Here is a 13,542-nt window from a genome sequence, read left to right on the forward strand (position 1 = left end):
CAGGCAAAAAGGGGCAACGTGCCTCCAGGGTCCTTACTACTGACTGTGACCACCTGAGACTTGTTTGCTGTGCCAAGAGGCTCCCCTCTGCCACCCCACTCTTCCCAGCCTGCCACCCACTGACCACGCTCTGGTGGCCTCACCGCGTTCATGTCGATGCCATTGGTGTAGGACCAGGCGTGCTGGAAGTACTCCTCGAGGCGCTGGCGCAGGGGATTGGGGATCTGGTGGAAGCGGATGAACTCCCGCACCCGCAGCATCTGTGTGTGGTAGCGGGCTGTGCCCGAGTACAGCCGCTGGATGATGGCCGACACGTTGCCGAAGATGCTAGCGTACATGAGGGCTGGGGGCGTGGGCACGTGGGGCCGTCAGCCTCTGCAGGGACCCCACCCACCCACAGGGACCCTGCTCAGGCCCCGCACCAGGTCAGTGTCTCAGTCTCAGCGTCGACATCCCCTCGAGACGCCCTTGTACATCTGCGCTCCAGCACACCCCGCCCTTCAGTAGTCCCCGCCCTGGTGACCCAGCCCCCACACCATGTCACGATGGTGGCCCCTGGAGTCTCTAAGTCCCAGGGGCCTCACTCTGGCCGGGCTAGCAGCCTCAGTTTCCTCCAACTTGGGTTCCTCCACCGTGGGCTCTCCCCGCCGCCCGCCCCTGGGCACACTCACAGCCAATGAGCATGACGCAGATGGAGAAGATCTTCTCTGAGTTGGTGTTGGGAGAGACGTTGCCGAAGCCCACGCTGGTGAGGCTGCTGAAGGTGAAGTAGAGCGCTGTCACATACTTGTCCTTGATGGAGGGGCCGCCCAGGCCACTGCTGTTGTAGGGCTTGCCTATCTGGTCGCCCAGGTTGTGTAGCCAGCCGATGCGTGAGTCCATGTGCGGCTGCTCCATGTTGCCGATGGCGTACCAGATGCAGGCCAGCCAGTGCGCGATGAGCGCAAAGGTGCACATGAGCAAGAACAGTACGGCCGCGCCGTACTCTGAGTAGCGATCCAGCTTCCGCGCCACGCGCACCAGCCGCAGCAGCCGCGCAGTCTTCAGCAGCCCGATCAGCTGGGGGACAGGGAAGGGGCACATTCCGTTGACGAGGCAAGGGGGGCAAAGGAGGAGGGGGGGGGGCAAAGGAGGAGGGGAGGTGCTGCGGCCCTCAGAGCGGGCATCAGGTCAGATCCCCAAAGACTTCCTAGACCCTCCTCCTAAGAGTTAAAGCCCATGCTGGGCCCAGCACAGGTGTCTCATTAATCTTAGTGCTAGCTTTGGGACAGAGGCAGCCCCCAAAGTGTGGATGAGGAAACAGGGGCACTGACAGGTGCAGTGATCACCCTAGGGTGCCTGCCCACTCCCACCGGCTTCTAGGGCACTTTGGTGTTGCCACAAAATAATGGCCCCTTGGGGTGGACAAATTAGAAAAAAGTGTCCTGTGTGGCCCTCTGCAACCTGCGAGGAGCTTGCATGGAGAGAAGGAGCATAGGTTTGCTGGGGTACCCACCTTGCCTCTGCAGCTGCCTTGCCACTCTCTCCCACTGTCTTTCTCTCTCTCTCTCTCTTTTTCTCTGTCCTCCTCGCCATCCCCTCCACCCCACTACCTCCCACCATATTCCTGGCCTCTCCTCTCCCTGCACCATCTGCCTTCTTGCTGACCCCACCTCCTCAGAGCCAGAGCCGAAGATGAGCAAGTCGAAGGGGATGGCGGCCACCATGTCGATGAGGAACCAGCCCTTGAAGTAGTGGACGGCGATGCGGCCGGGGTGGCTGACCACCTCCTCGTTGGCATTGACGTAGGTGGTGCGGAAGTTGATGAGGATGTCCACAATGAACATGATGTCCACGATGAGGTCTACCACAGCCAGCGGCTGGCAGGCGTAGCCACACTCGGTAGCAGGCGGGCCTTCTTCCGTCTCCTTCAGCAGGAAGGCAGCCGAGTAGGGTGTGAAGACAGCCGTGTAGATGACCAGCAGCAGGATGAGCCAGTCCCACACAGCCTTGAAGGGGCTGTAATGCAGGATGGTCCAGCGGTGGATGCGCGGTGCCTGCAGCTTGTACTCAGGCAGCACGTCGGCGCCGAGGGACAGGACCTGCACCCGGGGAAGGCGGAGGTGTGGGTGAGGAAGGCCATGGGACTTCGGGGGCAGGAGCGATGACAACTCTGCCGGGGCCAAGCAGAATGAGGAGGAGGCCAAAAAAGCTTAAATCAGAATGCCCACCCCTCAGCCAAGCGACCACAGTGAATGGCCATCCCCAGGTTTGGGAATCATGGTTCCCAAAATGCCACACAGCACAGGACTGGCTGCAAACAGTTCCAACAGTTCCCGGCAGATGTGGATTCAGGCCACTCAGCAGAAACACCCAGTGCTGTTCCCCACCGGCAATGCAGATGCAGACCTGCCACTGTGACTGCCCTGAGACGCTGGCCCACACACCCAACCACACACGCCGTAGTCTCAGACCAGAAAGGTTTCCAATGACAACAGCTCCCAACCTGGGCAATGGCCCCAGAAGCCATAGCCCCAATCCATTGACTGGTAGTCACTGCAGTTCCTACCAGCCCCTCTTCATGCCACAGGCCCAAGGACACCAGGCAACCAGGATGGGGAAAGACCAAGACACTCCCACCCTCCACTCGCACACCTCACTCCCTCAGCCCCCTCTCCACACAGGTCCGGGACAGCCCACAGTCCTCATCCTCCCACCCTCTTACAAAGGGACGAAGAAGGCATAGCCCAGCTGGGAGGAGATGGCACCCAACTTATACAGAGGGACGTGCACACAGGGACTGCTCAGCAGTGACACACAGCCCCTGTACCAGCTCACACTCACACTCTCAGCCTCCTCCACAGTCATCAGACAGAGGCAGGCTGGCCATCCGGACCCGGTGACAGCAGGCACGTCCCTCTTGCTCCCAAGGCAAACTAAGAAGAGCTCCGGCCAGCTTCTCCACACTGTCCCAGAAGCTTCTGGGTCTCCCTAGAATCCTCTCTCAGACATGCAGCTCAACCCAAAAGCCCCCTCCCCAAGCTCTCCCTGCCATCCCTGGGCGGCCAGCTGAACCCAAGGCCTTGCCCAGCCCCCATGAATTCCAGAGGTGCTGGACCTGCTCCCAGAAGCACCAACTCCCAGGCCCCCACACCCTCAGGCTTTTGGGTTGGGGAGGCCATAGTTGATGAGTCCCAAAGACTCCCCTTCATACTCAAGCTGGGCTTGCCCAAGACACCTTCACAGATGGCGCTGCTTGGAGAACATCTCCTTAGAAGAAATAACTAGAAGTTAAGACGGGTCATAGTTAAAGATTTGACCGCCCTGGGGTGGAAATGGGGCCTCCAGCAATACCAGATGGGCTGCGGGAGCAGCTGAGGCCTAAGGCAGGAAGGGAACACATGCACAGGCTCCCAGGCTCCATTTCTGCTCTGCCTGCTAAGTGCCCAGCTCCTTAAGGCAGAGAACAAATGCCCATGGGTGGGTGGCCCTTCAGTGATCAAGTGGGGACTGAAAAAAAAAAAAGAAAACACTGGCCAGGCCCCTGCTGATAAGGGGGCAGAAGAAGGTAGCTGCCCCTGGATAGGGCTCTTCTCTGTGCCTGAGAGGTCAAGCCTCCGGGCAGAGGTGTCAGGACCACCCCTAACAGCAGTGACCCTACCCCTGAGCCTGCACACGGCATGAGCAACACTGCCCCAGGATACAAACTCACACGTGCATGGGGCACACCTCGTCCTGACAGGGGCCAGTCCCAGCTCTGCAGCCACCAGCTCACCTATGGCCTTGGGCCAGGTCTGTCCCCCCAGCCTGTGGTCCTATAGAATACTGAAGGTGGCTTGCTTAAGCCAAACCCTGGCTCCTCAGCTGTGGGTGGGAAGACCTACCTGTACCTGTCCCCCAGCTGGAAAGAGTGTATGAGCCAAGGCAGAATGCTCAGGTGTGGGGTGGTGGGGGCAGGGATGGGATTCCCAGACTTAGCCCTGAGCCACCTCCCACTCCTCCTCCACTGTCAGCCCAAGCCTGCCCCAGGCTCTGACAGGAGAGCCGCTGGATGGCTCCCAGGAAGTAACAGAGTAGTGCATGGCCCAGCCACCACACCTCGGCTGCCCATGAAGAGATGAGCCAGGTGCCTCAGCCCAGCGCGCCCTCACCACCCACACAGTGGCTTCCACACATTCCAGCCTTCTCGACCCCCCAAAACAGCACAAGCCTCCCTTGCCCACAGGGTCCAACCCCAGCACACAAACGAGCCCCAGCGCCTCCATGCCAGGCCCAGCTGCCGCCTGCCGGCTTCTCATGGTCCTACTCACGGGCTCCTTCGTCCCACTCCACCTCCCCACCATCTCTCTGGGCACCCATCTCATTCCTGGCATCTCCCCACTTTGCATTTTGAGCTCCAGGACTGTGGGCCACGGCAGCCACAGGAGCGGGGAAGTCCCGGCAAGGGAAACTCTGTAAGACCAGCCTGGGAGGGAATGAGAACAGGAGCCAAGCGCGGGTGAGCAGGGCCAGGCCCCACGGCTCCCAAAGCCTCCTACTTCCCAGCAGCCCTCTCCCCAGCCTGGAGTCAGAGCCCTCGGGCCAGCCACCTGCCTCAGTGTCCCGGCCCCAGAAAGAAGAGGAAGGACCGGGTGTCACCTACCTCCTGGGCCACGAGGCTGGAGATGCGCACGGCCCGCCTCACCCGGCCTTTCTGGGCCCTGGGCCGCAGAGCCCCTGTCCTGCTCGTCTTCCCAGCTGGGGCCGCCATGGAGGACTTGGCTCCCTGCAGCCTGCCTGCCCTGGGGCCTGAGGGACCGGCCAGTGCCTCACCTGCACCCCAGCAGCAGTCCCAGCCCAGGCTGCACCCCCGAGGCTGGCCGACTGGCAGCCAGAGCAGACCCTGGCATGAAGCCAGGGTGGTTGGGGCTGGGCCCCGGGGCTGGGGTCACCCTCGCAGTAAGCGTGGGCAGCAGCCTGCCTGGCTCGAGCTGCCCATGGCCCCGTGGCGTGGGCCCTGCTGCCAGGGTGCCGTGCTCTGCCCGCCCGCCAGCCCAGCAGCGGCCGCACTCGGAACCTCGGCTCCTCCAGCCGGCCCCTCCTTCTACCAGGTCCCCACCCCCACCACACTAGGCTCCCCCGCCCCGCCGGTGCCCAGCCAGCGGCCCCCTCCCCCGCAGCCCGCCCGGGCTCCTGCAGCGGCGCTCCCGCAGCCTGAGCCCCTCCCCCTCCGCCAGCAGCCGGGCCTGTCACCGCAGATTAATGGTCTCCCTGACACCCCCGCCCAGCCGGTCCAGTGCTGAGCCAGCCAGAGTCAGACAGAGACACCCAGAGATGGAGAGACTGCTGGTGACTGGCAGGAACACACATGCCTGCCGACACATACAAGCGCACATGCACAGACCTACCGCAACTCATGGGCACATGCAGCAAACACAGGAGCAGGGCAGATGCCAGGGGCTCAGGTGGGAACCAAGAGAGAAGCAAGGGAGGAGGAAGAGAGGGGTAGGCGGCCAGATAAGGGCATGGGGTGAGGGGGAATGCCCTGGAGTCAAGGCCAGTGGGAATGCCCTGGAGTCAAGGCGGGGACCCAGAGAGCCAGGCGGTGGGAGCAGGGCCAGGAGCCCGCCGAGGTAGCAGGGCAGCTCCCTTACATGAGCCAACCCAGGCAGCTGCTGTGGAAGGGGCAGGAGGGGACACCTTGGGACAGGAGTCCCCCACATTATCCCAGGCTTCTCACTCACTGCAGGGATCTGCACTCCTGACCCACCCACCCCCAGCCGCCAAAGGCTAGGATAAGGTGTTGGGTGGATGAAGCCATGGAGGGGTCGCAGGACCTCTTGCTGCCAGGAGGATCCCAAACCCAGGAGAGGACAGAAGACCAGGCTGGCTAATGCCCCCAAGGCTGAGGGGTCTTCTCTGGCCCAGGATTCAGGGACCTGACCCTTCCATATCTTTGTACCCACCACCATCCGCTCCCCTCCCTATGAGAAGAAAACTTGCTTCTCCCATGCTTTGGGGACGTAGTTGGGCCCCTCGAGGCCATCCTGGCCATCCCCACAGGATTGGGGCCCACCCTCTGCCTGGCACATCACCTTGGCCTGGAAGAATCAGGACCCTCCTGTCCTTGACCTCTGTGACCCCTTCTCATTCGAAGCCTCCTAGTTGGCTTGGCCCCTAGTACTCCCTTCACACACCCTGCAGCCAGACCTTTCATGTCCCTCAGGCCACCTTCCCCCCTTGCTACTGGCCCTCTCATGTCCCCAGCCTCAACTGCCCTGTCCTCACCCTGTGCCCTGAAGGCACGCACCCCATCCACCGACCTCCGCATCTGCCGTTCCCGGCCCTTCCCCAGACCCCTCCAGTCCCCTCTCCAGGACTTCTCAGACTGTCCCCTCTCCCCCTATCCCAGCTCTGGAATAGATTGCCAACCCCAACCCTCAGGTCTGCCTCCCTCCAAGAGGCCCTCACTGGCTAGCCCCCTCCACCCGGCTCTGGACCACAGCCCACTCCCACCCCCTCTCCAAGCTCCTCCAAGGTGAGAGGAGAGCCCAGCCGCTGGGCGCCTACCTGGGTGACCTTCTCAGTGACATTGTGGGTTCGCTCCTTTATCTTGGGTGCTATGATCTCACGGTCGCTGGTGGGCGAAGCCAAGAAGGGGTCGCCCTTGAGGTCCACAAAGTTGAGGGTGATTTGGGGAATCTTGCTAATGGTGCGGTAGCGCACGAGGTCGGAGTCTGAGGTGGAGTTGAGCAAGCCGCTGCGCAGGGGGTGCATGGCCCCTAGGTGGAGAAGCAGCGTGGTCAGGCCAGCAGGCCCGGGGCCCCAGGCCAGGCAGGCCACCCACAGAGCAAGAGTGGAGACCAGGCCCTGCACAGTCAGGAGTCCATGGGGTCAGCTCAGGAGACCAGGGGAGTCACAAGAAACAAGGGAGGTCAGACCCCTGTCCCACTCTAAGGAAGCAGCCAGGAGACAGCCCTGAGACCAGGAAGAGGAAGAGGAAACGGTCTGCCCCGGGACGCTGGCAGGCAGGGGGCCAGGTGGTGTTCGAAGGCTGGGCACGTCTCCTGCCCAGGGCATCCCTGCTCCAGGCCGTCCCGGGACAGCCAGCTCCAGGGGCCCACCAGGGCTCTGGGAGTGGAAGAATGTAATGGGACGAATGGACATTTAATAGCGCAACAGGCCGCTTAATGGAATTAAATAAGTGCTTAATGGGATTTCCATCTCCCAGGCACTCAGGACGTAGTGAAAAGGTCGGAAGCCGAGGGCCGAGAATGCAGCAAGCCTGGCAGCAGAGGAAGCGTGGGCTGGGGCGGAACGGGTCCCGCGGCGCCCTCACCGGTGCTGGCGTGGCGCGGTGGCGGGGGCAGCACCCCGGCGCGCATGGCCTCAATGTCGTCTGCCGACGAGGCGCGGCGCACGCTGGCGCAGCTCTCTCGGGAGCGCGTCCGGGCCAGGCTGCAGCTGGAGCCCGAGGCGTCGGGGTTGAGGCTGCGCGCCCGGGGCGATGGGAGCGGGCAGGGCGCGCTGGGGGGCGGAGAGCCGGGACCCACCAGCGCGCGCCGCTCCTCCGCGGGCCCGAGGCCTGCCACGTGGTTGTCCATGGCCGTCACTTCGTCCAGGGCCAGCGACTCGCTGCTGGGTGCCGCGGGCGTCAGGTCCACGTCCACCACCACGGCCCCCGGGGCGCCCGCGCCGCCCGCGCCGCCCGACCGCACCGACGACTCCCGGGCCGTCAGCGCCAGCAGCGCGGGCAGCTTCAGGCGGAAGGTCTTGGCGCGGCCTGCGGGAGAGGAGAGGCACGTGGTCGTGGGGAACGCGAGCAGCCCCGGAGCGGGCAAGGCCTGGGAAATGGACCCCCAGGCCGCTGGGTAAGGGAAGGAGGGGAACGGGCAACCCCCAATCCCCACTTCCATGCACAATATTTTGACCTCGAGTCTCAAAATCATTCTAGAATCCAGTCATCATAAACCGCCATATCTGAAGCGACACTTCAGGGCGGATTCCATAAATCATCCCTGTCTCTCACACCGGCCGCTGGGTGCCAGCGTCCCCATTTTAGACATGAGGAAGTGTGGACACAAAGGCGTCATGTCGCTCTCTGGAGGTCAGCCACGCACAGCCAGTGCGTGGGGCCTGAGCCTAAGTGGGCGAAGCAGTGCCAGGGGCCCTGCCGTTGGGGGTGTCATCCGATGAACAGGTAGGGCCAGTGTTACTGACACTGTCATTTTAGAGTGTAAGAAACCAAGAGGTGAGTACTTGTGTCATGATGCTGAGGGAAAGATTACAATGAAGCCAAAGGGGGCATCCTGACAGAGGAAGGGGCTCAGAGCGTTTGTTGTCAAGGGGATGGTCCAGCCCAGGTGGGCATTCCCTCAAAGCCTCTCCTCAGCTAGCCCAGACCCCCAGGAAACTTGGCCAGTCCATGAACCCTTGTTCAGATGAAAGAACCTACACAGAGCTGAGTCCATGGGACACAGCTTCCTACTGAGCAGAGGAGCTGCTCCCAGGTGGTCATGTTCCCCACCCCGGGCTGCTCAAGCCAGGCTGGAGAGAGGACCACTCCCAGGGGATGCTGGGATGGGAAGCCCAACAGATGAAGCTAGGGAAACGGTGCTAGTCCACGCCAAGGACCTGTGATTCTGGGCCCTGTCATTCCACCCCTATGTGTCCATCCTGGGCCAGGGGAACCAGGCCACATCCTCAGGGTACAGGGTTCACTTCCCACCTCCAAAGGGCCCCCCCCCCACCCAACCATTACATCCTCCCTTCCTGCAGAGCGTTGACCTTGGACAGCTCACAGCCCCAGAGAAGTGAGACCACGAACCCCTGAGCCTGCCCTAAAGCAAGTACGCTTACCTGGGGCCAGCCAGCTGGTGGGAGGGCCCCGGTGATTGGTGTCATGAGCCGGGGACCCCACCATGTCCTTCTCCATCACCACCTCGAAATTGAGGATGAACATGATGACAGCCCCATCCTCGTTCTTCACGGGCACCACATCCACCAGACATAGGAAGCAGCTCCCTGCAGAGTGGGAGGACATAGCCCCCTTGGCACCCTCTCGGTGAGCAGAGCAGAAAGCCAGGCAGGATGGACCCTGGAACCCAAGTGGGCCCATCCACTTCTGCCTCCCCGTATGGCCCTTCCTCTCCAGGATCTCCCGTCCTGATCCCCCACCCGGCCATGTGCCTGCCGCCCTTATGGCTCCCCTCAATCTGTCTACCCCAGCTTGTTGCTGCCAGGCTCCCCTACCCCTCTCTCTGCCCATATGATTTATCCAGCTCTTTCCCGGGTGCGCTTTCTCTCATGCTGGCTATGATCCTTTCTTCCTCCGTCTTTGATCTCATTTCCTCATATCCTCCCAGCACCTCTGCCTTTCCCTCACGTGAGGCGCTGTAGCAGTGCTTAAGGCCACAGACTTTAGGCCTACGATCTCTGGGTTCATAGCCCGGATCTGCTGCTTAATCACTTATGCTTTTTTCCTAAATTATTTAACATCCTTATGCCTCATTTTTTCCATCTATAAAATGGGAAGAATAATAATTTTTTCTTTTTAAAATTTTTTTAACTTTTTAATTGACACGATAATTGTATTTATGGGGTACACAATGATGTTGTGATACACATAATGTATATAATTCTTTTCTCATGAGTTATAAAGACTAACCAAGTCAGCACATGCTGAGCGCTTAGGCAATGCCTGGCGTATGCTGCACACTACAGACGGTTAGCTGTTACTATCTGTCTCTCTGTTCTCTCTAGATTAACACCAGCCGTTGTGTCAGCACACAAGATAAGGACAGACGTTGAGAGCAAGAATTTCAAAAACTTTACAGCAATTTGGCATCATCACAATATCCACGCATGTGCTCTTGTATTTCACAGATGTACCAGCCTATAACATATTAGCATTAAAAAAAAAAACTGATCCTTCACCAAAGAGTCTAAGAAGCACTGCTTCCAGATCTTTCATCTTCACCTCGCCTCGCGTTCCCCTCGATCATTGATTTTTTCTTTTCCAGTCTCTCTCTGTCCACCAAAGGCCCTGTACCAGATGAGGTCAGTCCCCCAGGCCAAGCACCCCTGGTCTCCCTCAGCTCCCTGTTGAGCACATGGGCCCCCTGCCACCCCGCGCCCCCCTCCCAGCCCATGCTGATTTCTGAAGGAGCCCCTTTTAGGCCAAGCACTCAGTTCCACCTAAGGCCCAGCTCAGAACCTCCTGCCCGCAGGAAGTCCTTAATGAAACCAGAAGGCAGTTAACATCCTGCTCCAGCTCCTCTATGGCCCCCCAGGGACCCACCAGGCAGGCTCCTCCTCTCCCACTCTCCCTAGGGAGCCTCTTCCTTCCTCTCAGCTCCACCTCTGCTCAGCTGCCTTCTCTGCCTCCCAGTGTCTCCCGTCCCCACCTTAGTGCCTAGCACCTAGAGTCATACGCCCTGGGGCCAGCACTGGCTGGTGGTGTCAGGCTGCAAGCATGGGGGAGAGGCAAGGGTGACGAACCATGCAGTCCCACTCCATCTTAGCAACCCAGTCTCCCTTTTGTTTTTTTTTGTTTTTTTTGAGACAGCGTTTCACTCTGTCGCCCAGGGTGGAGTGCAGCGGCATGATCTTGGCTCACTGCAACCTCTGCCTCCCAGGTCCAAGCGATTCTCCTGCCTCAGCCTCCCAAGTAGCTGGGACTACAGGTGCATGCTACCACACCCAGCTAACTTTTGTATTATTTTGATAGAGACGGGGTTTTCACTGTGTTGGCCAGGCTGGTCTCGAACTCCTGGCCTCAAGTGATCTGCCCGCCTCGGCCTCCCAAAGCGCGAGGATTACAGGTGTGAGCCACTGCGCCCAGCCTCTCCTCACCTTTCTACCTCCTAGAGCCTCCCTGGCTCACCCCTACTCCTGATCCCAAACTCACAGCAGGGGCGACGGTGGTGGTGCTGTGAGTCAAGGGAGAGGCCAGCAACAGAGGCCAGCAACCTGGAGGCGACACCACCCCTGGGACTTGGAGCTGGTGCTTGAAGCCTGACAGTTAGGCCAAGGGGCTGCATGCTGGGGAGGCAGGGAGCAGGCCAGGTGGGAAGGGCCTGATGCATGGCAGATGGTGGCCAGGCTCAGGGATTCTAACCCACTGGGGATTCATCTAGGGGAACGAGGTCCTCTGAAACCAGCTTAAACAGGATGGCACTAGGTGAAGGGGCTGGCCAGAAACTCTCCGCCCCACCCCACAGCTCTTCCACTCACCACATCCCAGACCCTCACAGCTCCGCCCGAGGGCCCTGAGCTCTGGGGCTCTGTCTGGGTCTCCTTGCAGCAGCCACTCTTGTCCCCTGACCTCCGGCCTCTGACACTCAGCTGTGGTGTTGGAAGCTGCAGGGGGCTGGGCCCAGCTGGAGACCATTTGGCACCCAGACAGCCTGCCTGGAGTTTATGCCCTAATATGGTGATGGCCGGCAGCGGCCAAAACAGGGATGCGCCTCACCAGGACTGAGGAGAGGCCGGAGACCAGGGAGCCTTAGCCCAAGAGACCCCAGCACCCACCCCAGGGACCACAGCCAGCCAGGCCCTCGAACCTAAGTCCTCAACCAGGGAGCTTGCCTCAGAGAAGTCTAGAGTCTGGAGCCAAGACGAACCCAACCTTCAGAATGGCCTGGAGGCTCTGTCCCCAACACAGGGCCCCAGAAATTCCAACCTTGAGACCTCAGCAGCCCGTCCCCTCTTCAGCTCAAGCTGTTCAGCAAGAGAGCCCAGAACGGTATTCTGAAGCCCACCCAGTCCAGGACCCCACATCTCAAAACCCCCTGCCAGGGTCTCAGAAACTCTAGGTATACGCCACCTCACAGCACAAGCCTGTAACTCACACTTAGACACACACACGAGAGAGAGACAGAAAGAGAGAGAGAGAGAGGAGTGTCTGCTGGCCCTCTTCCTTTGTCGAGATTCAAGAAATTTTTCCTTTCAAAATAACCCTGTCAAAGGCCTGGTTATTCAAAAACTGTGAACTGGAGCCCTGCCTGATGGCAGGGGCTGGGGCGGGGGAGATCTAGCGATCATCAAGGGGATGTGGAAGGAAGGAAAAGTAGGGGCCCCAGATAGGCCTGGGCTCTCAGAGGCACTGCCTGCAACCACCCTGCCGGGTCGGCTGGGGCTTCGGTGAACTGCCACATCACCTGCTCCCAGCTCTTCAGCCAGGCCTCCCAGCCAGACGCCATCCCACCACTGGCTGGGTTATGGGGGCGGTGGGAGTCCCTTCACTTGCCCCGGTGCCACCTACTCCAGACCCCCAGGCCCTCGCTCTGCTCCCTTCTCCCTCCAACTCGCCCTGGCTCCTGCCAGTGGCCCAGCTCCCCAGGGCAGAGACGAAGGACCCAGCTGCTGCAGGCTGCAGTTCCGCTGAGAGCCACTCCGTGGCAGGCACAGCCCACACTCCCAAGGCAGCCAGCACTGGGCGCACTCGGGGCAGCCAGGACAGACAAGGAGGGCGGAGGGGGTGCAACAGGGGACAGGGTTCCCAGTCTCAAAGGGAGGGGGCATGGGCTGTGGAGTCAGGTGGCCTCTGCACATTGCATTAGAATGACTTTGGGCCGGTCACTTACCAGCCCAGAGTCCCGGGGCACTCATCTGCAACACAGGGTGATCCTGCCCACCCCCCAGGGCTGTAGGGGTGAAATGGCCTAAGATATATGAAGCTCAGAGCCTGGCTTGAGGTCTCCATAAGCTTGAGACAGAAGAGAGGCAGACAAGGGTGGAGGGAGCTTAGCAATGAGAGGCCCCAGGGCCAGCCTGGCTCATGTGGCTGGTGCCAGAACACTCTGCCCTGGCCCCATTCCCACCCCAGCCCCAGCCCCGACCCCACTCCCGCCCCAGCCTCAGCCCCAGCGCTGGCTGAAGACACCTTACTTTGGATAAGAAGGTTCTCCCTGCCTGGCCCAGGCCTGCTTCCTGGGCCTTCTGAAAGGGGAGGCACCCATGGACGCAACCATCCCTGCACAGGCTCCGTGGCTCCTTAGAACCCCCATGCCTTTGGGCCCAATGGCCTGGGTGAGGCAGGCAGGCCGGCCATCCAGCAGGCCTCCAGACCCATGCAGCTCAGTGCAGAGCGGGAGAGCCAGGCCTGGACACATTCCCAGAGCGGCAGGTACAGTGCCATCCTGCTACCACAGAAGGTGTCCATCACTTCTCAGAACACGACGCCGGCTTGCTTTCATTTGGTGCCAGTCCACACCCAGCAGTTTACCTGGGGTGGGGGGCACTGTTCCTGCCCAGCATTCCAACCCATCTGCGGTCAAGGGCTCCACCCAATTCCCCGCCTCTGGGCACCACTGGCCTAGGCCAGGCCCCAGGGAGGAGCCACATTTGGCTGTGGCAGGGGCAGGCCTTATCTCCTATGTCAGCACCAGGTGGGGAGGAAGAGGCTGCAGATGGCCCTGAGTGGCCTTGGGCACCTTCTGGGGTCAGAGTCTCCGTGCGCTCCTCTGTAATCCAATGAGGTGCTATCACAGCTTCTTCCCAGGCAGCTCCTCCCAGCCCTCTGCAAATCACTAAGCACATCCATGCACGTGAAGTGTTGAGCCACCATGACCAACAAGACAT

The 13,542-nt window shown here is 60.7% G+C and overlaps 1 protein-coding gene across 12 annotated transcripts in view; it reads right to left on the reverse strand.

Annotated features, from left to right (window-relative positions):
• The window catches only part of KCNH2 (potassium voltage-gated channel subfamily H member 2), a 33,667-nt gene that overhangs the window by 5,827 nt on the left and 14,298 nt on the right, over window positions 1-13,542 (reverse strand). For 5 of the 12 annotated variants that reach the window (XM_058427996.1, XM_058428004.1, XM_058428006.1 and 2 more), the window contains 6 exons: window positions 8,812-8,982; window positions 7,298-7,741; window positions 6,529-6,740; window positions 1,653-2,081; window positions 672-1,059; window positions 144-343 (listed from right to left, as the gene is read on the reverse strand). In XM_058427996.1, coding sequence (XP_058283979.1) covers window positions 144-343; window positions 672-1,059; window positions 1,653-2,081; window positions 6,529-6,740; window positions 7,298-7,741; window positions 8,812-8,982 — 1,844 coding nt within the window. Of the gene's footprint in view, window positions 1-143; window positions 344-671; window positions 1,060-1,652; window positions 2,082-2,823; window positions 6,436-6,528; window positions 6,741-7,297; window positions 7,742-8,811; window positions 8,983-13,542 lie in introns of those variants that run through there. The other 7 variants (XM_032762181.2, XM_032762183.2, XM_058428031.1 and 4 more) reach the window with 5 other exon arrangements.

The sequence above is a fragment of the Hylobates moloch genome, unplaced genomic scaffold, assembly GCF_009828535.3.
Source record: "Hylobates moloch isolate HMO894 unplaced genomic scaffold, HMol_V3 SCAFFOLD_1, whole genome shotgun sequence".
NCBI lineage: Eukaryota > Metazoa > Chordata > Mammalia > Primates > Hylobatidae > Hylobates > Hylobates moloch.